We start from the raw sequence: 25518 nt of genomic DNA on the forward strand, positions 1-25518 counted from the left end.
TTTCTATAAGTGCCATTGAAAAAGGCAAACCCATCACCCATCACTTTTTGGTAAAATAGTAATAAATATTATATATATATTATATATATATAATATATATTATAAATATTACTATCAACTCCTGCATTTATATCAAATTAGATTGCACTTTAGGTTTTTGCACCAAAAATGCCTTTTGTGAAAATCAGCCGCAATTTCAGCACCACAGTGAAACAGACAGCTCCTGATGTGTTTCAGCACTTTGACTGTCAGAGCTTCATCACATGTTTTGATAGCTCTATAATAAACTAATTTGACTGTTAAATTGTACACATGTATTTGTAAAATATATCTATACGCCTAATGGTGTGTGTGTGTGTGTGTGTGTGTGTGTGTGTGTGTGTGTGCATGCGCGTGCGTGTGAACTAGTAACTAGCGTGCACCGGGGTCCGTTGTAAGTACCTTCTGTTACTGAACATGCTTTCAGCTGTGAATGGTGTTTACATCCCACTGGTGCTCATTGTTTGACTTTCTGTGTGTAACCTCCACCGTCTAACCGTCCTGACTTTCTGAGCAGTGTGCAACTGTGTCTCCCAGCAGGCAGTGCTGCAGGACTAGGATGACTGGGAAGACCCTGACCAGCAACGTGACCAACAAGAATGACCCGCGCTCCCTCAACTCTCGTGTCTTCATCGGCAACCTCAACACGGCCGTGGTAACCAAAGCTGACATTGAGGCCATCTTTGCCAAATACGGCAAGATTGTGGGCTGCTCCGTGCACAAGGGCTACGCCTTCGTTCAGTACGTCAGCGAGAGAAACGCCAGGGCTGCCGTAGCCGGGGAGAACACCAGGGTCATCGCTGGACAATCACTAGGTAATGTTCAGGATCAGTTTTGTACGTAAGATGGATCCCAGAAGTATATTCTGTTCTGTGCTGTTCCAGAGCATTTTATCATCATCACATACATTATATCAATCTGCTGGCTGATTTATGTGTTGCACTCTCGAGTGACGCAGTTGCACAGTTACAATGAACCCATTTATAAATAGTAATGTAAAAGAATAAAGAGATCTGCAGGGTGGCGGCTCACCATCAGCCCTGTGTATACAACTTGGTCTGTGGTAGGTCCTTTGTCAGCATGCCGTCCAGCTGTCAAGCAGAACAGATTTATATTAAGCAGTGACCTACTGATTCTAGTTTCTGTTAGAGAGGTAAAGTTTCCGAGCAGGACAGACATTCGTCCGTTTGTTAAAAGTACACGTTTTTTTAGTACATAACCTATATTTCAATGTGATTTATTGACCACAGTATATTTTCAACACGTTAGTTGCTGTGACAAGTTTTATATTAACATTACAGTGTTATATGCATGTTTTCATTAAGGTGTGTATTTATAAATGCCCCCTCGATGCAAAGTTATTACACCTTATGATCTAACTTATGTACAGAAGTATTTGTACCCAGTAATAATAGATTATGCTGTAGGCTGTAGGCTTAAGTGTAACCCATGTGTTAGTATGTTTATTTGTGTGTGAGCGATAGAGAAAGCTACACGTTTTAATCTTTACAGGTAGAAAAATGACATGCACATTTGGTTTAAACCAATGTAATCTGATAAATATATCGTTTTACAAAACCGTATTACAAAATAAACGCTGAAACACAAACAAGTTTACTGCAATAAAAAGAAAATGACATAAGAAGTACATAGAAAAGCAAGAGGCATAAAAGAAGGGGTCAATACCAATATCACAAGAGAGTTTCATAAAAGCAAGTCTATATAAAAAGAGGTTTAATATTGGAAATATGAAAGGGATTTGGCCATCCTGAGACCTTTAAGGATGTTACTTTAAACTCATATCTAAATTGCCTGAAGACCTCATGCTGCCATCTGGTTCATGGTGTTTATGGACAAACGTTCTTTTATATATCATGATGGCGGGCTTAAATTTGATCAGTAAAAGTGATAATAATAATTCTGAAGTGAAGAGGTGCAGCCGGTGTGAAGATGCTAAAATACAGAATCAATTTTTAGGAGTTGCAGCGAGGACACGAGCCGAGTTTGAACATAAAGATCAGACAGACAGACAGACAGACAGCATCATTCAGGAAACATTCAGAGTCGGTCCTCATGGGCACTGAGTAGACCCTGGTAAATCTTCCGTATATTACCTATTGATTGGTTCACAGCCTCCTCTGTGGAAAATAAAAGTCCTCCCTGAGCCCTGTTCTCTCATTAAATGTGAATAAGAGCACAGTGGGGTCACATCTGTAACTCCATATATGTGATTCTATCCTGTGTATGCACAGCTTAATGCATTTCCTTGCTGTAAAATGATACACGACAGTGGTAAATCTGCAAGGTGGCGTTGTGTTCACATTTGCTGTAAAATTGTGTGACTCAAGAACTGTGATTGTAGAACTTTATGATGGATGCTTATAGACTGGAAGCAGGGCAAAACAGCTTACGTGTTCAAAAAGTGTGTGTAAAAAGCACCTCTAAAGCCTAATAAATATGTTGTATCTGGTTAAGTGCTTTAGTTACAGTATGTGTTGGCAGACAGCAGAGGGTCTGTGTGCGTAATGCGGCAAGGAATAGTACGTAACCACCCTTAAACTATTACTTTGTCATTTCTGCTTTTCTGTTTGTGCTCAAAATAAACAAACTTGAGCTCTCGAGGTGCTGCTTTACCTTGCACAGCAACTGGACTCTTGCGATATCATGAATCTTCGACACACGAAGAGCAGACTGTTCAAAACAACAGTGGTGGGGTTAGATAAGATAGTTATATCAGAACTGGAGAGTATATCTTCACTGAAAGAAAAACAAAGAACGACACTGAAGGCTTTTCTCCATGGAAAAGATGTTTGGTCCTCTCCCGACTGGCTTCCGCAGGAGTTTGATAGATAGATTGTTCATCACCTACCAAGTAGTTTTTGAAAGTGCCTGCCTTTTTTCCAACAGTTTCCAATGCCTTCTGTGTAACAAACCATTCGGTGCTGGTTGGCAGACTTTTAAAACTATGGACAGAGGAAGACTAATTGTCTCAAACCACCTCCTCTATTCAGACATGAGAGTGGGATCAAAGGTCTCTCAGGTTTAATGCTCAATAAGAAAGGCTCATTTATTTAGGTGTCATAGGGAAGATTTTGTAATCGTAAAAACTCCTCCTTTGTTTTTGTTGAGCGTTTTAAAAAAAACAGAAAAACCCTAAAAAAACAAACAGGATACACAGGAAGCAAGATAACCTATAGTTCTAGATACTAAGTGGAGAAGGGGCAGGAATTAATAAGCTAATGCTTCTTCCTGCTCCTTTTCAAACCTACCTAGGGTTTTAATGACTAGCGCTTCAAGTGTAATATATTTCTCACATGTTTGAAATACAGCATTCATTCATTCCTTTATTTCCTGTTACATAATATTTAATCATGTTTATAGGGTATTTTATGATCTTCACATCCATCAATCAAGCGTTTAAAATTTGAGTTATGATAAAAACACATGTTCATTCATCAGACTTGTTTACTGACAAGCAAAATGAGACGTATTTCTAGATATCTCTGTGCTCTATGTCGCCACACCACAGAGATATTCACCCTCCTGTTAACACACATCCACTTCTTGTCCTTTCTGCATCCTTGCATCCACATAAATAAGCTTTTCTCATTGTTATGCACGCTGTCAAACCATGATGCCATTATGTATTTTCTGAGAAACACACGCTTTTCAGAAAGAAAAGTGTCACGCTGAGGAGATCTCAGGTGAAATAAAGGCTTCACAGAGCAATCAAAGTGAAGTATTCCTCCACATTAACATGGCAGCTCCACTGGCACTGCACTTCATAGTGTCACTGTAAACACTCAGCATCTGTGGACACACACACACACACACACACACACACACACACACACACACACACACACAATAAATTCCGTATATTTGTAATACAGCAAAAGTGTCAGAGGTATACTAAAGGTGTCTACAATAACGTCTCTCCCTGCTTTGTAAATGATCTTTTCTGCCTTTGTTTTGCTGCACCTGTGAAATTTAACCCTTGCGGTCATCATCTTTAAAACATGAACTGTGTATTTGATTAGGCTCTGGAACTATATTGCCAAGAGGTGGGTGCAGCCTGCACGAGACATGAATTCTTGATATTTTCTTGAACACGTTATTTCTTTTATTAAATCACACGCAGTGAGGAGACAGTGGCACAAAGGTAGAACATGTGACAGGAGGGGTCACGGGGTCAGATTCAAACCTGTAAAGTCCTCAGTACACAGCATGCAGCTGAGTTACTAAAACGTCCCACGCTTGAGTAGATTTAATAGCTGCGAGATACTGAAGCCCCAGTGATTGCTTTACTCAATTGAATTCCTTCGGACACGACTGTATTGCCGACACAATGGTTTTAAGATGTTCATGAAAACAAAAGTGACATTCAATCACACTGCTGGTTGTCCTCAGACTGCAGCTACTTAGATCATGATGAAGATGTCTGCTTGTGATGAAGAGCTCGGGGGAGAGTTTCATTCTCGTTTCACCAACTCAGCATTTCTGTTTTCTGCTTCTGCGGATAAAATCTGGACGTAGATGTATCGATACTTTAAGGTTCATTCTTTATAATCAGAGCTCGGTGTGACCCTATTAGCCTGCCCCTCATCTCTCTGAGAGCGTTCATGTGTTGTGACTGCTGTCTGGTAGTCTTTGAGCACCTCTCTGTGGTTGAAAAGCTTACTACAGAACACTGTGACTTCTATTTGTATTATTTCACAATATTTAACTTTACTCATTTTCATGAACTATTGGTTACATACAGCTTATCTGCTCTGTGATTCATTCTTACAAAGCTGGTTGAAAAATTTATTTTAAAAAGATCAAAGTTAAGACCGTTTTGGGGAAAATATATGCAAGATAATCGATTGATCATTCAATCAGTTTATTGATCCCAGTGGCCTGAGGGCAGAAGCTCCTCCTGAGCCACCCGGTGCTGGCCTGGTTGATTCTCCTTTAGCACTGCTTCTCAAACTGTGGTACTCAAGCTCTCTCAGGTGGTGCGTGAAGGAATCTCCAATGTAAAAAAAGGAAACATTAATCACTAAATTAATATAATACTAAGAATATACTTTGAACTTTTAGGATCCGTGAAATGTAATTTAAAACAAGTTTAGCATTTCCTGAAATATTTTTGTTTCAATAACAGCCTGCTATGTAGTCATGTTCATGAGTTACGAGCTAAACTGTGATGTAAGCAGAGGTAAAAGGATTGGATTGGCTGAAGACAGTCAACAATAAATCTTCTGATTAGGAAAAAACCTTGCTGTACTTTAACATTGGTCTTAGTGGTGGGACTTGAGAGCCTGGTCTTTTCTTAGGTGGTACGTCATGTACAAAGTTTGAGAACCACTGTGCTATAGCCTAAGTGTAAATATCCTTTAGGCAGTTTACAACACTGCCTATTGTATCAAAGCCAAAAGAAAACTCAAAGGTACTCTCTTTTTAACAATTTAAATGCCTTTAGTGTAATGGCATACTCATTTATCCATCTGATATCTGTAACCGCTTATCTCAGTCGGGTCGTGGGGGGCTGGAGTCAGTCCCTGCTGACATTGGGCCATTAGGGTCCACTCTTGACTGGATGCCAGACTATCATAGGGCTGACACAGAGACTATAGAGTCTATAGAGTCAAAAGTGAACCTAACACCCGCATGTCTTTGGACTTTGGGAGGAAGCCGGAGAACTTGGAGAAAACCCACGCTGACACAGGGTCAACATGCAAACTCCGCACAGGAGGCCCCAGCTGGCTGGAGGGTCCAAATCCACAACCCTCTTGCTGTGAGGCTACAGCTCCCCCGCCATGGTCATGTTAGACCTAAAAACAAACTCAGACACGTTTTGGCATTAAGACTTCACCAGGGAGGCAAACAGATCGCATGGAACACCTGGTCCTTTTATACTTGGACATGTTGTGGCTTACCTCCAATTTTATGAACACCTTGCGGCCCTGTTCAGTACCAGGCAGTGGTGTTCCTCGTCAGGACGCTTTCCATGGTGCAGGAGTAGAAATTCCTGAGTATTTAAGGCTATACCTCAAATTTTCTTGAGGACCCCTGTCCACCCTCTCCACCATGGACCTGTCATATTAAGGGGTGGTGTAGTTACTACCCTGCTTCTTCCCAAAGTCCACTATCATCTGCTCAGTCTTGTTGCCCTGATACCAGCATGATACCTCTGCTTCTTTCAGGTCGGCCTTGTCATTGTTACGTGTGGTCAGCAAACTTGATGATGGTGTTGGAGTCAAAAGAGACTACGTGTTGTGTGTACAGAGCGTGCAGCAGGGGGATTAATGCACTGCCCTGGAGTGCTCCAGTGTTAAGGATGAGGGTTGAAGCGGTGTATCCACCCACCCTCACCACCTGGTCATTGAGCGTTGTGGCGAGCCTGGAGGGAACTACGGTTTTAAATGCTTAACTGTTACTGTCTCGCATACGTAGCTTCCTAGAAAGGGGCACACAGTAAAACTAAAACAATAAGAAGTTACAAAACATAACCACAAGGACCTAAAATCAATACAGAAATTAAGTATGATTAAAAGGTGGGATCTTATGAATGGGTAATGTTAATTAGATAATTATACATTAAAACCCTGTGAAATATGGATTTGTGCTTCTGTCTACCAGGCAGTTTTTTCTGGCTTCACTATTCATGCATTCATGACTTCTCCATCTGCATGAACACTAGATGGTGCTGAGAGAATATCAGTGAGGTGACGCCACCAAAACTGGGCCATCTTATTCTCTCCCTCAGCGTGTATGATTCATTTATGTAACAGTCACACTCAGCAGGGAGCACCGGCATCCTGTGCAGAAGACTCAGCCACACTTTTACATTTCTGAGTCCTTTTATGTTATGAAAAGCAGCACCTTTAGTGGATGTATTTGCTGTTTCCATCTTTATTTAATCTAAACAGATTTAATCAGATTCAGAGATAAACAGATTTTATAAGGTTATCCTGCTCAAGACAGCAGCACCATAATAGTGTGAAGCAGCTTGGACATATTTGTTTTAAAATATTACCATGATTATGCTCCTGCTTCCACTCATGGTGGTCAAATGTATCAACAACCTACATTAATAACCATCCTAAATACACTCCAAGTACATAGAACATGTTTTACTCCCTACATGCAAAAATTAGAGATGCATTTGTTATCTTTCTCCAAAGATGTCAATGTGAGTGAGACCATAATGTCCTTGAAGCCATGAATCGGTCACACTCTGTCTCCATCTTTCATGAGCTTTTCATTTCTTGCCTTTTCTTAGCGAGAACAAAGAAGCTGAGGGGACCGTTAAGATGTCAGGCTGTGCGCGAGACAGCTGCACACCCCTTGTGAGTTTAATTAGACATCACAATTACAAGACTTCATCTACAGCAGAGCCCAAATGCTGCAACAGCTGGGGAGCCAGTAGGCAGTCCTCCCCTGGCTGCTCTGCTTTTTCAATCTGTCCACGACCAGATTCTGTCATTTTATTTCATTTTCTTAAAGGGAGACAGTTGCAATGTGATGCAGCTTTGGCCGAGAGCTCACTGTTTGACCAGTGGTGTGTGTTTGTGCATAAAGCATAGCCATGCTTCAGTGTAGGACATTTTCTAATTGATTTTTTAAATTATTTTATAATGCATTATATATTATATACCATAATTTCCCTTCTTTCTTTCTTTTTTCCTCAGCATTTCTTGTTAATTATGTGTTATCAGGAAGAACGTAGTTTATTCCATTCACCATAAATTCCTCCTTTTTTAACTGCATTTATTCATTCGCTTTACCCTGTTTATGGATGTCGTTTATGATCGAAACATCATGTCAATGTGGGAAATGACTCTCAGAGGCAAAATCAACAGGTCTAGATTAGACTTTCATTGCAAACATAAAAGCCGAGGTGATCTGCAGCATCTGAATCACTACATGAAGCATCTTTCCATATAAAGACAGAAATTAAGCACAGTTTAACATGGATAATACAGTTAGAGATTATATGGGGGAAATAAATGCAAAAGATGTAATATTATAGACTCATTTGTAGTCCATGTCCTTGTTATAGTACTGAATAAACAAATGAATAAAAAAGATTCAGGATAAAAACAACACACTGACTTTGTGCATGCATGTATTATATATGACATATATGCAAATATTAGTGCATCCATTAAAAGCTCATTCAATGTTCACTTCTTTGTTGTTACACTAACTAATGTTTTCATATTAACAATAGGTCAAGTGACTCATGATGTAATCATCTCTTAACTGCAGTTCCTCTCAGTTCGACTGAGCGTTTTAGTATGGTTCTGCACATCTTTTTGGTTTTCTGACCCACAACTGCTCTAATGGCGTCATTCTCCTGCCAAGCACCAAGTTAACATCTAGCTGGTTAACACAGTGAAGCATTGAGCAGCTAAAGAGACAGGTATTTCCTTCAAGACACAGATCTGAAAGGAGAGTGAATGTTGATAAAAGTGTAATTCTGATGCAAAATCATCCAATGGTCTTTTTCGGCACTTACATATCCAGCAAATAAGCCATCGAGACAGTTTTTTCGTGTATGAACTATTAACAGAGAGTGTAGGGACTCTTATCATGCTGCTGCAGAGGTTTGGTGTTATTTTGAGCAGTATAAGGGGTTAAAAAAGCTGTTTTAATGCGTTCACCGTGCTGCCCCGAGCTAATCAGTGTTAGCAGCATTCAGCTGTTACCAAGCTAACATGCTAACATGCTAACATGCCAACATGCCAATGGTTTAAATCATGGATGTACTACAAGAACTAGATATTGAACCCCAAGATGGCCGCTATTTAGGTCACTAAGACTTACTTGTCAGAACTGAAATTTTCAGGGTATGCCTCTAAAAGAGGGAACGGTCGTTACATCAACACAAAGTTGCTTTGGTGCCAGTTCTGAAGTTAATGAGGCGGCCATGGTGAGTAACACTATAACCCATCATATCTGTGTTGTTTCACCTTTGACTGAAAAATTATTCCACAAAATAAAATAAAACACAAAACATGATGTTGACTGATGTTTTTCATCAACATTTGCTCATTTGTATTCCTTGTGATTGGTCTCCAGACAGATCGTGTCTCTACTGCAGCGGCTGCATACTGCTCAAGTCCTCGTTGGGTCCATGATAGCTGCTACATCATGATACGTGACCAAATGGGGCAGGTCCAACCTGTTATCGATAGAGCTGGCTAACGTTAGCCCTCCTGAGTATAATTATTAAAAATAACTATTTGATGGTTGGTTAGTTAGCTACAAGGCTGTTTCCAGGTCTTGTAATACCTCCATGGTTTAAACAGGCAGCTGTTACACTTGCACTTATATCAAATATATCAGATTAGATGTTAGATGAGCATGTATGTATGAATATTTACATACAGTAAATACATATAACATCATGCATATATACTGTAAAATGTCTTATGTAAAGTATAAAGGTAATAATAGAAATTTTCAGAACAACCAGGGCCACATCTGCTGTGGAAGGCTACTACAGTATACTCTAGTCAAGTCCTCTGCCCCTCCTCCGGTATTTTGCAATATTTACCGGTCAAGGCAGAAGGCCGTCCTCCAAAGAGACGAGTCTGTTCGACGTTCCTGCCTGTTACGAGGAAGGTTTTCATTGCCACTGTGTGCACAGTATTGCTGTATATATACTGAATATTCACTGGATATTTTCTCTTTTTCTGACCATTCTCTGTAAACCCTAGAGATGGTTGTGCGTGAAAATCCCAGTAGATCAGCAGTTTTTGAAATACTCAGACCAGCCCGTCTGGACCAACAACAATGCCACGTTGAAAGTCACTTAAGGGCGCACTCACACTGTCCTTCCGCACGGCGCCCCGGGCTTTAGGGTACTTGTCCCCCCCCCCCCCTCTCCCCCCGCTGGCCAGCCCGTTTGTACTCACACTGCCTGGGCCTCGCACAAATACTTCTTGCCTTCTTCCATACGCCATCACGTCGTAACACGTCAAACGCATTGAGACGTCATCGCGATGCGTCGCTTTGTTTACAAATCTTTCCATAGACCTCAGAGTTTTTTGCGTCTTGTCGACTGTTTTTGAATATTTTCATCCGACCAAATCTGCAGTAAACACTCCACCTCCGCATCACACCAACGTGAACCTTTCGCCGCCATTGTTTTAAATGTCCGCGCATGGTCCGTCTTCTTTTTTTTCTATGTTCGAACAGGCGCACATAAAATGACGTCAGAACATCCATAGGCAACGTGCTCTTGCTCGTACATGTGTGCACGCTCGTGCTCGTACATGTGCAAACGCGCTCTACAAAAGCCCACCTCTCTCAAACGGGCTGTGGATGGCCAGCTGGCTAGGTGCGGAGCGGTTGCACTCACACTGGTCAAACCCACTAGGCTCTACCAGAAAAACCTGTTTTGGCCCGGTGCGGAAGGACAGTGTGAGTGCGCCCTAAATCACCTTTCTTCCCCACTCTGATGCTCGGTTTGAACTGCATCAGATCATCTTCACCATGTCTACATGCCTAAATGCATTGAGTTGCTGCCATGTGATTGGCTGATTAGAAATTTGCGTTAACGAGCAGTTGGACAGGTGCACCTAATAAAGTGGCCGGTGAGTATATGCGAATTGAATATTGATGAGTTTTAACATCTGGTGGATTTCCTTTACATATTAGTGTGCCACACGCTTATTAGGTGCATGATATGCCAGAAAGGTAAGAATAGCTTTAAATGAAAATTGAAATAATTATGTTGATTAAAACTATATTTCCAAGACCTACTTAGTATTTTTTTTCTCTGGGGGGGACTTGTGTGCTAAAACCCTGGCTACGGCCCTGCGTACTACCCGTAATAAACAGCCTATAAAACATGAGGGCATGTAGAGTAGTTGATGATAACCTACCTCTTTTCTTTAGTTGTTTTCGGCTCCTTGGAGGTTAACCCAGATTTTTTTGGGGGGAGAATATTTAGAGTTCCCCCTGGAATAGTTTGATAAATGGTATGGTCTGAAGCGGCTCGGCTGAGACTCTGCAGCTGGAGGTAACACCGACAGTCTGGCTGTTTTAGGGAGAGAAAAGGCAGCAACAGAAAAAGTCGGCTCGACGGCAGCAGAGAGAGAGACACCAGCCGCGTTCCCCCGCTTTGTCTGACCATGTTCAAAGGCAGGCGTCGCAACCAGAGATGTGAGTACGAGGCGACATAAACTCCGTGTCGACGACGGAGTTTATGTCGCAGAAGTTGACGCTGCTAGTTTGGACACAGTGTCAGTCTACATAGTCTTTTCTGCGGCGGATTCCTATTCATTCAGGTGTTTTTCTTGTGGTCAGTAGCACTTAGTTTACGTTTAAACTGCTACTAAAAAGGAGACATTTGTATAGACACATAACTGAGTACATTTACTGAAGTACACATTTGAGAAAGCCTATCCTACTGAGGCTAATTTACATTTCTACTAAACTACATCTCACAGGGATGGGTTACATTTGACTCCGAACTGTTACATTTATACTTTTTATCTATAATCACTTGTCTGATCAAGCTGTTATAGGCTAGTGTATAAAATATGCATTGGTTTTGATGAAATGACCCATTATATATGTTTATAGTAGCCTGTTATATATTAGCCATAGTTGTTAAGATCAGAACATTTAGATGCTTCTTCGACTAAAATTCAAATAGATGTAACACTTTGAATGGAGCCATTTTGCACAATGAGTCCTTTTACTTGTGATACTAAGTATGTTTTGCTGCTAATACTCGAATGTGTTTTTACTGAAGTAACATTTTGAATGCAGAACTCTCACTAGCAGATGAGTATTTGTTTTTATTGTGGTATTGTACTTAACCAGGTTTACCTGATGGACATCTGCGTCCACTGCACCGTGCTTCTTTTCTTTCTGTTGCTCAGTATGTGTCAGCATTTTAATGTCAATTTCAAATCTCTGGGAAAGAAAAGTAATCATTGTTCAATCTTAAAAAAAGCCCTGTAAAATTTTGTGTTGATGCTTTTGTCATGCATGGATATTAAGTCATGCTGTATAATCATTTAAATGCCAAGCCCAATATGCTGATCTTTTATCAATTCAGACAACTCAATTCAAATCCCCTCTCCACAGGAATTGTGTGAACTACTAATTGAGTTGATAACAGGCAGCAGATTGCTGCTTATAGGGCGTGACATTTATTTCATTATATTTGTTGACTGCAGTCTAAAATAATCACAGCGGTGGTGTTGAGATGTTTGTTCAGTGCAGAAGTGTCTTTGACCAAAGTACTGGACTTGTTCAGGGGTTGGTTGCACATGGCAGCTGCAGGTGGGATGTGACTGATATTTTTGCATGGTTAACAAATCTGTGGTTAAATTAACAATTTACCATATTAATGAAACTCATTCATCAACGTTTCATGATCAGAATCAATTATTTACACAGCCACAGCGTGTTTTTTTTGCATTTCAATGTATTATATTAATATTTATTTTAATATAAAGTGAGGACTACGTATAAAAATGTATTTCATCAATAGGCATTTTTTTTTACAGCAGTTACTAATAACATTAACGATGGCTCTATGATTGTGAGCCAGCATGCACATTATCAGGTCTCTGACACTGAAGCAGCTAAATGGCATCCAGCCATCGTTCGTTGTATTATTTACACCTGTCCTTCCCTACTGTGACAGGAAAAGGCATTCGTGGGACGATTCCCTCCCCAGTTAATTATAAGAATTTGGTAAATAAAATGTGACAAAACGGGTAAAGCATCCATTGTAATTTCCATAGTGCTTGAGTTGAATACTTGTTTAACTTTCCAAAGTCCAGTTTACTATCACATAAGGCGAATAATATTTGTAATTAATATTAGTTCCTCAAAGATCAAATACCACTGTTTTGTCACAGCCCTTGGCATTTGTACTGCTTGTAAATCCATCTTGCGGCATAAGTAGACGTTCAAAGCAAGTGCTCCATAATTAAGAGCGTCAGAGTCTGTGTGGTGGTGGTGGATGCATCAAACAAACACCAGACCTTTCCTGTTCTTTGGGTTTTGTTGTCTAAACCTTAATATGTAGTTTTGTTTGAATTGACAACATTCCCTTTGTGTTAAATGCCGACTTGTGGAGCTTCATACTTGTACACGCAGGCAGGGCTACCCATGTGTTGAAGTGATGGGGGTCGAGACAAAGTGAGCGTAAATGACTTCAAAACGTTCTTCTTGTGTCAAAAGACGTCATTCTGCACGGTGAAGCTCAAACATTTAACTGTAGGAACAAGTAGAAAAACATATTTTTGAATGGAAAAAATTACTTAAACCAGTGGTTCCCAATTGTTTTGATGGCTTTTGAAGTATTCTGTCATTTCAACCGAAGACTTTTTGACTTTTTTCATTGGAATATTCTTTAAAAGCCTTGAAACCTTCACAGCAACGACATTTAAAAAAAAGCTTTAAAAGATTAGAGGAGCATCTGAAAATCATCATTTTGGGTCAAATGAACTTTTTGTTCTTATTATTTTCTATTCTATTAAACCTTGTGAACCTCATTAATTTTGTGAGGGTGGTGACCAATCAAATGTCTCCTAATCTAGCTCCTAATTATGTAATAATTAAATGATTAGGCATCCGAGCAATTCAAATGAAACTGATTCAATTAATTTTTATTTAATCTGATCACCGATGCTGCTCAATGTTTCTACAGTCACCTTCTGAATGAGGAGGCCCGGTTTCAGAGCAGATGTACGAGTGATTTTAAGCAGCTGCCAGTTTGATTTCCAGCTGCTTGCACAGATTCATGAGCGTGTGGTGAGGTGGAAGTGATGGACCAGCACCGGGGGTTAAAATGTTTCAAAGCGTTGCACTTAAGAGCCACATGGTTACATCATAAATAAAAAAAAGAATCCAAAATGGAAAATGAGGAAAAGTGCATTAAGTATGCAGGAGAGACTGAATTATCTTTACCTTAGCGGTAAAATGCTCATTATTCAACACACAAAAATCAACACAATGCTGAGATGTACTACACCTGCACAACATTTTACTGCTGTTCTGAACAGTCACCCACTAATGATTGTATTCCTAGTGGAATATTGCGATCACAGTCAACCCGAAAATTTAGCAACCCCACATCACACTCTCCTTAATGGACCGCAGCTAAGCAGGCCTAATGAAAATGATTTTATTAGATCCTCGGGAGCTTGGGGACGGGCTGCCAAATTTATGCGCTGCCAAGTAACTATTTTCTTCAAGAGGGCAAAAGAGCAAAGTACAAGGAATTCATTAAAGAAGGACAGCAATTAATCCACGTGTCAACTTCCAACCGTAACAAAAGCTGTCAAAGCCTTCAGGCCGTAAAACACTCTCGATCAGTGCGTGTAGCTCACAGAGAGCTGGCGGCGTATTTGTAATGGATGTCAATGATGTCTGGTAGCTCAAAAGCTTTTCCTCACCAGTATGAAGCATTGACAGGATTCAGATTAAAGATATCTGTATGCTCCGAGCATCTCACTAGCCTTCCCCTTTATTTCTCACATCCAAATTAAGTTTACCCACTCACCTACATAGCTTCTGTGGCTTTTTGTCATCTCGAGTTTGAAAGAGAGACTAACAAAGAAATAGGCTATAACAACTGGCCTCTATGCTGCTCTTTACTTACTCGGTTTTTTTCTGGCACGACGTGACCTTAGCAACGGAAAAAGAGTCTTTCCCTTATTTTCAGTGGATTTCCCTGCACATATATACATGCTAATTTGAGTGGAAAAGCGGTATTTTTCACTTTTCATAAGTAAAATAAAAGTACAGTTAAGTATTTGTGTGGCCACAAAGGCTAATCATGTGATAATGGTAAATCCTCAAACATATGTATGAATAGCATGCGTATGCTATTGAATCAGTGATGGCAGTTACACGGCAATATCTATCTAAATGTTGCTAATATAAAGCCATCATAAGCTACGGGTCCTATCAGGAGATGGTTTCACAAGGATATTTGAGAACCAGTCTGTAGTGTTAGACCAGTCTTAACTTAGGCCGTAGAGCCTTCGGGTTTCTTGTTGTAATCCAAGCATTATTAACAATCACCTCAGAGCATGCTTTGGTTGCATGCAGTAAACAGACCGTGTGGAGAGCAAAAGAGCCAAACGCATTGGCCGTCATGCATTTACAGAACCCATGAGTTATTGTGTGACGACAATTTAGCTTTTGATTAGCTTTTTGTTATTATTTATCTGCATTCATGTGCAGATATGTGTTTATAGAGATGCCATGTCTCAACTCCAACTCCATTCTTGCATCTCAAGTTGCTGATCGGACCGTAAACGATGACTGCTGTGCGGAAGAGGAAGTCTTGGCCCTCATGTTTATGCTGGCTACACCAGAAAGTATTAGCTTTTTCCCCCCAGATGCTACATAGTTGTCAGACAGATGGGTTCTGAGATTGATCTTTGTGAAATAAGACTATCCTTAATTCAATTAATTATACAAATCCATTGTAACCAATCACAGTTACAATCATAAATTAAATCTACGTTCTGACCGGTAAGAAAAATAATGCATACACACGTGTATGTGTGTGTGTGTGTGTGTGTGTGTGTGTGTGTGTGTGTGTGTGTGTGTGTGTGTGTGTGTGTGTGTGTGTGTGTGTGTGTGTGTGTGTGTGTGTGTGTGTGTGTGTGTGTGTGTGTGTGTGTGTGTGTGTGTGTGTGTGTGTGTGTGTGTGTGTGTGTGTGTGTGTGTGTGTGTGTGTGTGTGTGTGTGTGTGTGTATATATCCAAACACCAATCCACAGTGTGTGCTTCCTCACCCTGTCACTCACCCTGCCCTGCTTGAGAAAACACACTCTCAGGTTTAATAAAAAGCCGAAGTTGCCTGTGCCCTTGAGCTGAGATCGGAGATTATTCAAGTCCTCCCTGTCAGATTTACGGGCCGCGTGACACAGCGTAGATTTAATCTGCGACCGCTGTCACACAGGATGACTCTTAGTCGTACATTTGTATTCATGCAGGTGCTTGGATGATCTCTTCATCAAATACTGCTCACTCACTCTCAGGATGCGTGTAACGGCAGACATGGAGTTTGTTCTGTGCCAGGAGTGAGGCTTTGCCTGCCAAAGATTGTGTCTAGGCATTAGTACAGGGAGGAAATGTATTCTCTCATTGCTCTTCTCAGGTTATATTTCCAGGTCACTTAGCTCTTCTGTTATTATGTAACTAGACAGAGAGCTCTAGTTATACATGGCTTACCACTGACTTCCCAACTATTCCTATTCTCAGGGTTAAAAGTTGCTTTGTAAAGTCTCTTTTAATTTATTGTTGCCATAGACTGCATGAAAGAACGTAATCTCTGTGACGTCATCCATAGGTTTGAAGAGCCAAATGAAGCTCAAAGTGGGCAGCTTGTGCTGTCGCTATCTTGGCAGTGCCTGAGGCTAAATAAAAATGTGCACAGAGGTGGAGCAAGGGTGGAGCTGAGGTGGGTCGAATGAAGACAACTTTCTATGCTCCTCTCCTGTGGTGGCACCCACCTGTCACTCAAAGCAGATTTAAACAGATGAGTTAAATAGAAATGTACAGTTCTCATGAACAGGGAAATAAGCTACAGAGACAGTTTTTTAAACATGTTTATTTTTGTTGCAAATTTGAGTATTTTAACATGGGGTCTATGGGGATTGACTCACTTTTAGAGTGCAGGTAGTTGTCACTTGATTAATACTTTCGAGAATAATCCCAGTCAAGAGAAACATTGCTAATACATTCTAATTTATGTTGTGCTCAGCCAAATAGAGGCAGCACAAGTGCTATACAGTTATTTAGCTGTGTTTTCCTTTTGAAACAAGCAGTTTTGTGTGCGTGTCTGCACTAGTCCGGCTATAATGACTCGTCCACACCTCAAGAGACACAGAGCTCAAGGGCATGTCGAGCTGAGGGGTCTATATCTAACTAAAATAGACAGTCCCAGGTAATGTCTTATCCATGGATGAGCAGAGACGGTGTGAAAATATCCCTTTGACCTCAGAGTGTCACTTACAAAGTAGACTGTGCAAGAATGTGACCTCAGATGTCTATAGAGAAGGTTTCATAGTGCAAGTTACAAAAAAATCTCTTATATTATATTTTCCCAACATTGTATCATGAATTAGTAAGTACAGTCTTTAAATTTTATCGCAAGACCTATTTATTCTCAAAGGATCTTTATTGATGCGTCCTCCAATTTGTTGTTCCTAATTTTTCTTAGTCTTTAATTTACAGTTATTGCCCATTGCTTGAACACTATAGACCCATGCTTAGACCAAAGTAACACAACTTGAAGTTTTTTTTTACTATACCTTAAACACATGTGACCATACCTTAAACAAAAGCGCTGCTTTGCACTTTAGTTGCAATTCTGCAACACACTTCCTCCTGCACACTACACACTATTTCATACATAAGACACTTCGTTCAAAAAGGAAATCTCAGGGTACCATTGGAAAGACACGTCTACTCAAAATACAAAACACATCAGGTAATTGAAAACACCAAAGCCTGGTCACCCAACAGCAGGAACTTGCCATTTTGGACCTAGTTAGAGCAAACAATGCAATCCGTCTCCAGCAGCTGCGGCAACAAATACTTGCAGAGAGGCAAGTCTTCAACAACATAAACCAAGTAAGCTTTAACACTATTGGACGCATTTTGGTAAAGCACAAAATGACCATGAAGCAACTGTACAGGGTCCCATTTGAGAAGAACAGTGTCAGGGTCAAAGAACTTCGACGTGAATATGTACAGGTAAGTGTTACAGTCCTTAACATTTACAATACAGTATTGGTGTAATCCAGTAACAGCTAAATATGTACCATTGCATCAGTACCACATAGCCAACCACAGTATGTATTTTTTGTTGCAGAGAATCTTGGCCATGGATGGAGCTGCGCAGCCTCATTAATTCATTTACATTGATGAGACTGGATTCAACCTTAGCAAAGCAAGACGATGGGGTCGTAATATAATTGGCCAAAGGGCGATTGTGCACAGCCCGGGAAGGGTGGGGGAAATATCTCATTGTGTGCGGCCATGAGACTTTGAGGGCTTCTGTACCATCATGCAAAACTTATCATCACATTTCTAGATGGCCTTCATAATTTAGGTCTGTCCTGACCAGAGAAGCCCAGGTTTGTTGTTGTCTGAGATAAAGTCAGCTTCCTGGTCCGGACCTGGTTCACCAACTATATTCAATTTGAAGTGGTATACTCGCCCCCTCACTCGCCATTTCTAAACCCTTTAGAAGAATTTTATTCGCCTTGGAGATGGCGTGTATATGGCCGCCAACCACATGCCTGCATGCCTCTTCTGCAGGCGATGGAACAGGCCTACAGATACATTGAGGTGAGCTCAATCCATGGATGGATTCGGCACACAAGGGGATATTTTCCCAGATGCCTAGAGGGAGAAGACATTGCTTGTGATGTGGATGAGATCCTGTGGCCAGACCCCAACAGACGGCAGGATCCAGAAGCCCACTCAGAAACGACTGCTGTGTTTTTCTGTGTTTACTGTATCGAGTATTTTTTGTCTGTTTTTTGTTTTATTTTTGCTTTAACTGAATTTACAGTACAATGTAATGTGCTGTATTGAGTACTTGATTTTTTGGTCGTTGTAAAAAAGTGCCTTCTGTGAAACTGAGTACAGTGAAAATTAGACTGCAGTGTGTTATATGAAGTAGACTAATGGGTTGCTGCTGATCTGAAAGTGTATTCATATGATCATATGATATGAAGTGTGCATCATTTTGTCATCAGAGGGACATTTTGACAAAGGATTGTGTGTAGAGTTTTGACACAATGAGCAAAGTTTTGCAAAACGTGTTCAAGCAACTGGCAAAAACTGTAAACATATATTGAAATGTTTTTCACCATCTTTTGCGGTGTGAGTCACTTTATAACCTTCCTTTTGAAAAGTTCTACAGAAAAATCTGTACTTACCCTAAACCTAACCTTAAAATCTACCTTAACGGTGCGCTTCTTAATATTTGTATGTGCGTCACATCTACACTCTCTGTCCACACTAAATTTGTTAAATGCACTGAATGTGTGGAAAGAATGTCCTGTGCCCGAGCTCCCTCTGTGTTTACCAATTAAGGAGCCGGCACAGACATGCTGTCTTTCCAAAGCTCGGCTCTGTCACACACATATGCACACACATGTACTCGCAAGTAGCCCTGTAGTGCGCTAGACACAATCATTTCCTCCAAGACTGTATTCTCCCTTTCTAGCTCTGACAACACATTTATTTAGGTTTTCGTTGTATAAATAAATCAGACAAAAGTTCAGCGTGCTGCACAGCTCTGCGTTGTAAAAAAAGGAAAAGCAAAAATCAATAACAGCAAGTATTGATGCCCATCTGTAGACAGGTTGGTAGAAACTCTCACATATTGTCGAGTTGAACACTGGAAAGGCAGGTGGATGAAAAAGAGCCTTTTATTTACAATAAGCAAGCCGCATCGAGGGAGGTATATATTCAATCATCACTCCCCAGTATCTCATAATTTATCTACAGGTAGTGACGAGGTTGAAGTCTAGACGCCAAACTATGTTCTGTCGCTTTCAACATTTTACCTGTATCCAAACAGAAAAGCAAGTCGAGAGGATGACCACCGTTTTTTCAGTTTTCAAATTGGTCTTGTGATATTCTGCTGCGGCCAATCCGCTCAGAAAGGCTTCAGCATAAAGGGACATTTTATATTCCTCCTCAGTGTCATCCTGCATACACTTCACAGTATAAATGAAGTCCAACTGGCTTTTGCGTAGCAACACAATCTCTTTCTTTCCTATATTAATCCTCAACCCTTTAATGGATACACTTACAAACAAGCCTGAAAGCGTACACACGCACACACACTCTGGTTCCATTTCTGTATAATTAATATAATGAATAAGATTAATCAGATGCCCATTTTAGTGCTTCACACTCTCTTTAATGACTCCAGCAGGGGACCAGAGAGGGAAGAGCGAACTTCACAATATGAACCATTTCTCACATCTTACTGGAGCCAAATGATACAAGCGTCCCTGTGCACTGGAGAGCTATTGATACATCCCTGATCCATTAGTCCATTAGGGAGAGCGAGGAGGGAATAAAGAGACAGTGGAAGTGTGAGTCTGGGCTCCAAACATAGCACCGTGGTTAATCTGCAGACAATGAGTTGGAGGATCCAGGTAGCTGCTGGATTGTGTGTGTGTGTGCGTGTGTGAGCCACGGAGGAAAATAGATCTTGTATAAGCTCAGGGCATTCACATTGCAGCTCTGGATTTCATTATCATCTCCACCAGTGGGGGGAAAGAAAGAAAAGGCTAAGACAGCAACACTTTTGGCAAAATAACTCGTCTTCAGCCTCAGACATGACATTTGCTGCTGCACGATCCCTAAGGCAGATGATGCAAAGATGATTTTTTTATCCGTGCAACTTTTTGAAGCCGTCAGGGGTGACTCATCCTATCAGACAGGGATCTGCCGTGCTTTGTCGGTATGTGCCCATGTGTGTGTGGGAAGGGGGGGGTTTGATATTTGTTTGTGTTTTAGTGTATGACCTTGAGCACACTCAAGGCTGATTGAGCTGAGTTTGAGCAGAAGTAGAGACAACAAACCGACAGACTCAACGCAGTGATACCAGACTGCTTCAGCGCAGTAGGGCTCTTGGCAGCTAAAAGGGGCTGTCAATCATAACAAGGGCCATGTGGTGATGAGTCACAGTAGTCTGCTAATGCATGTAAAGGGGATTTTATTGTTATTCCGTCTTCTTACCAAGGGAAAAAACTGTTTCGAAAACTGTTGAATTGCAGTCCTTTTTTGCACGCCTCACTTGTCTCAAGGCCGCTTCGTTTGTCTTTGTCCCTTTAACAGTTACAGTGGTCTGAAGTTGAATCACTAAATGAATCAATGCTTTTTACCTTAATTCACCTGATTAGTCTCATCACAGCCTGACAAGTGCTTAGACAGCACAAACTTCTGCATCTTCTTTATACTTGAAGAAACTTTAAAAATGTGATGATTCTCGGGCAAATTCTGCAGTTATACAGTAAGAAGCATTTTTTTCTTCGATATCCAAGCAGATTGATGGACATTGCTTCAAGAATATGATATCCTCGAGAAGTGTAAGTCAATCTGAAATTAGAAAAACACGTACAACACATACAGCTTAAGAAATGAATTGACTCTATGAACTGTGTGTCACAGCAGGACAAATCAGTGGGACAAACTACAATAATTAGCTTCCTGTTCTTCATATATATAGTATGTACGTGTCCCTTTGACTTCACGCAGTATCATTGACTCCCCTTGAACGCTACAACTACATTAAAGCGCTGTTAAACTAAAAAAACAGTCAAGTATTAAGTAAGGTGACGGAAGTACAGACTCAACAGTACAATGGGGATAATGAGGAGCCACCTCCAAGTGGGCCACGGTGATGTCAAGCCAGCAGCAGCTAACCCGTGATGACCCCCCTCCCCCACACCACCACCTCCACACACACACACACACACACACACACACACACATACACACACAGACACAGACACAAAAAGCTGTGCTGCAAGACTCACTTGATGTTGTCTGTGCAGCAGGAGCGCAGAGAGAAAGATGTTTTTAGGTTTTTAAGTGTCTCTGTGTTCTACTCTCAGTACTTTTGTCTTTTGTAGCTTCTAACTGAATCTCTGTGGTTTCAAGTGTTGTTCTCTTATGTCTGTGCTTTCAGATATCTGAGTGAACATTTTCAAATTTTCTCTTTTATTGTTATTTTATATCTTGTACATTTGACTTCCTCAGACAGTGCCCACAATTTTTGTTGTACACACCAGAAAAATGTATCCAAAATCTTCGAACAATCTGCCATAAATCACCATTTCCAAGGTCTGTTTTCGTGAGAATTGTTTGGTGCCATGATTTGATATCCACCATTTTCACATTAATTGCCTTGTTGATGCCGTTAGCGGAACTGTTGTGGGTACAATCTGCATATTATGCTTTTTTATGTCATATTACAGTAGTTACCATGGATATTCCATAGCAACGTAACATGATTATTGTCATTCTTGCATTGTTAATAAGGCCCCTTTTTACAACACTTGAGTCTGCAGGGCTTCACTACAGAGGTTCAGCCCTGTGTAGAGGAATGTCACGAAGGTCTTACACATGAAATACATTTCTCTAGGATGGGGGGAAATGTGCGAGGTCACCCAAGAGATGAAATTTAGAAGACGGTGGGAAGGAAATCTGTCTGATGTGTCAGTGCCTGAGAAGTGATTTAGGGGTAATTTCTCCTTGAGTGTTTGTCAGCGACGCTCTTCCTTTAATCTCACACTGCACTCTTTTTCAGCCCAAAGTTAAGATAATGACAGATGCTCTGTGTGGTTTCATTTGTCACTTTTGTCCAAAGTTAACCATGCAACTTCAGTGATGTTTTGACTTAAAAATGGAGAATTATGTGTTCCTCTTGGATTGATATAGTCTTTTGAAAAATGTGTGGTGGTAGGGTTGCATCATCATTTACAGTGATCCTTAAAGATATAAATAACATTTATGCGTTCAAATGTGTAAAAAAACAAAAAAACCTAATATCTAAATTATATATATATATATATATATATATATATATATATATATATATATATATATATATATATATTTATAATTGTGGACTTATATTATCACAAATGTTTTCAACAATATTCAAAGAAATTTGTAATTCGATTCAATGACACGGCCCTTGTTCTTTTGTCACCTGTCAGTGGTGTCATATAACCTTTAACTTCCCTAATCTCTTCCCATGTAACACGGAAGAAGTGAGCTGTCAGGGCTTCTTTCGGGAAACCCACAGAAACACCTGATACTGCAGATGGACCAGGGAGTAACTGTAAATCACAATGTCACATACGTAGTAGTAGTAACAGTAATAAATTAACTTTCTCTGCCACACAGCATTATTTTTGCATTATTTACATGCCATTTTGCAACAAGGTAATGTTAATCCAATAAAGATATTCCATCCAGTTTGCTACGATGATAAGCTAAATGCTTAGACAAGTGGCTCTGGCTATAGCCTAAAGTAATGTTTCAACAACATTCAACACGCATAAAGTCATTTGGAGTATTGTTTTGACTACAAACAACAGCGCTAGGCTACCTCACGATTACATTCACCACATAATGTACTAGCTTTATTCGTAGTCATCTAATGCTAAGTTAGCTAGCCGCCGGGGTCACAGTGGCAGCGCTAACAGTAGTAACTGAAAGTTGATCCAGAGGCGGTGAGGTTCAGGATCAGACCCCCCGAGCTTCGGCTCATGCCTGGCTGAATCTGAGTAATTTTAAATTCTAAACTAAATTAGATATGAAAATATTAACGTTCGAATGATGACATGTCTGCCTACCCTGCACATAACGTTGGTTTTCATTTGGTTTCCAGATATCAACATGGCAGGAGAGCCAAAGCCATATAGGCCTAAGATGAGCTCCAAGAGGCCTCTCTCGTCCCTCTACAGGTCTGTGTGAAACTTGTTGCTATCAGTCAGATATTGCTTAGCTAACATAATATTCCCACCATACTTCTGCTATCTGGTTGGTTTCTTCTGGAGGAACAGCCGATTACCTAACTGTGTCTGTTTACATGACTTATTCTTGACATTTACAATAAAAACAGTGCACAAGAAGTGACATGGCTGACATCAGGCCAAAATAAAAACAAAATTAAAGTGATTTGGGAAGTTAAAGAATTTGGGGAAATAAGCTTATCTGCTTTCTTGCTGACTGCTACGATGATTAATAACAGTCACTTCTGTACTAGGGATGGGCATTAGTAGTTAATTCCAAGATCGAGGGATCGCATCAATTCCTCGAGGGCCAATCGAGTACTAGTTTTTTCCAAATCATATTTTAGAACGCAACACACAAACAGCCTACCCAACACCTAATGGTTATTCTCTATCAAAACAGTTACAGCTACCCTTTAATGATTTATTCTTAACAACCACAACTTCAGAACATTGTTTCCTTACAAAAATGTGATTAAATCTGCGTTTGCATTCTGTTAATGATCAGCCCCACTGTGGAGTGGCAGGTATCAGCAGGTGCTGCTTTGACACAACGCTCAGTTTTTTGTACCAGTGCCTGTTGGACTTCCACTACTCCAGTGGGTTTGTCTGAGGACAAATGCATGGCTCACTAAAACGAACTTCAAGCTCGTCTACATCCATATTTTAGAACTAGTCCTCCCTGAGGAGGGTGTCCAGTGCCTCTGTGCTAGTGACGTTGTGGCCCCGGACGTCACTGCTTTCCCTCTCCACTTCTTCTGGGCCTTGCACAGTAACCCTGTCATGTAGGCTGCACAACTTCTCACGTACACAAAATAACAGAGTGCCGTTGTTTACAGGTCAAGTTAATTGGAAATGAGGACTGCTCGAGGAATCGATCACTCACCTGTACTCCTACATCTACTTCATATATATTGAACTAAGAGTTTATTGGTTATCCGATACTGTATTTTTGCTGAGACAGAAACAGGTCTCCTTTTCTCCTGATCCATCCTCTGAAATAAGCGATTTTTGTGTCAGAATTAGAGATGGCATTTTCTCCCTTCCCATACTTTTCTGTTAACAAACATGAGCATCAATGCTACCAGTCTCTTCGGGCAAACTTAATCCACCCCTCCCCAAAAACGGCCAAAAGAAAGATGGAAAACAGGAGCTTTCAACACCGGTGGGAGGCAGATTATCTGTTTATGAAGGTAAAGAGCTGTTTGTCTGTAACCAAAGAATCAAACAGAAGAAACACCACGACCAGTACAAGGACCTGCACTGAAAAGGTTCAACATTACACATCTGGAGAGAAGGGAACACTTGCACATTTGCAGTCTTTTTTTTTCTTTAGTAAATATTGAGTTTGGCCCGCAACTTTGTCCCAGTTTTTAAATTTGGCCCACTATGAGTTGGAGTTTGACACCGCTGCTTTAGAGGTACTGGTAGGCACTTTTTGAAACCATTACAAAGAGCCAAGCTTGCTGTTTCTTCCTCTTTTCATTCTTTATGCAAAGCTAACCGGCTGCTTGCTGTAGCCTTTGTTACAGTACAGGCATTAGAGTGATATCGATCTTATCTTTTCACTCTTGAAAGTGAATGAGCATACTTCTTAAACTGTTGAATTACACACAAATGCATGCATTTAACACTGTATCAGAAAAAATAAACTCTGTTTTATCTTCACAGTGGCTACGAATTTGACTATGACTACTACAGAGATGACTTCTACAGCAGGTACGTCTAAAGATTATCTGGCCATAAATAACAGCAGTCTGGCTGTAATTTGTCCAACTCTCCACGTCAAAGTCCCTTTCTCCTGATATTTTGCCCTTCAGTGTTCACCCTCCTTTCTTCTCATTTCAGAGCCAGCTACTTTTTTTCAGAACAGACCCATTTCTATGTGAGACAAAGTAACTACATTATCATAGGCGTAATGAATGTCATTTCTGGGAGGTTTTTGT

The 25518-nt window shown here is 40.5% G+C and overlaps 1 protein-coding gene across 1 annotated transcript in view; it reads left to right on the forward strand.

The window, feature by feature from the left end:
* Positions 1-598: 598 nt before the first annotated feature.
* Positions 599-25518, forward strand: part of LOC310957949 (RNA-binding Raly-like protein) — a gene marked incomplete at its 5' end in the record, with an annotated part of 31410 nt that continues 6490 nt past the window's right edge. Inside the window, 3 exons of the mRNA XM_083928714.1 lie at positions 599-854; positions 23449-23524; positions 25244-25291. Of these exons, the coding sequence (XP_083784840.1) occupies positions 599-854; positions 23449-23524; positions 25244-25291 (380 nt within the window). The remainder of the gene's footprint in view (positions 855-23448; positions 23525-25243; positions 25292-25518) is intronic.

Source organism: Echiichthys vipera (assembly GCF_963691815.1).
Source record: "Echiichthys vipera genome assembly, chromosome: 15".
NCBI classification, from domain to species: domain Eukaryota; kingdom Metazoa; phylum Chordata; class Actinopteri; order Perciformes; family Trachinidae; genus Echiichthys; species Echiichthys vipera.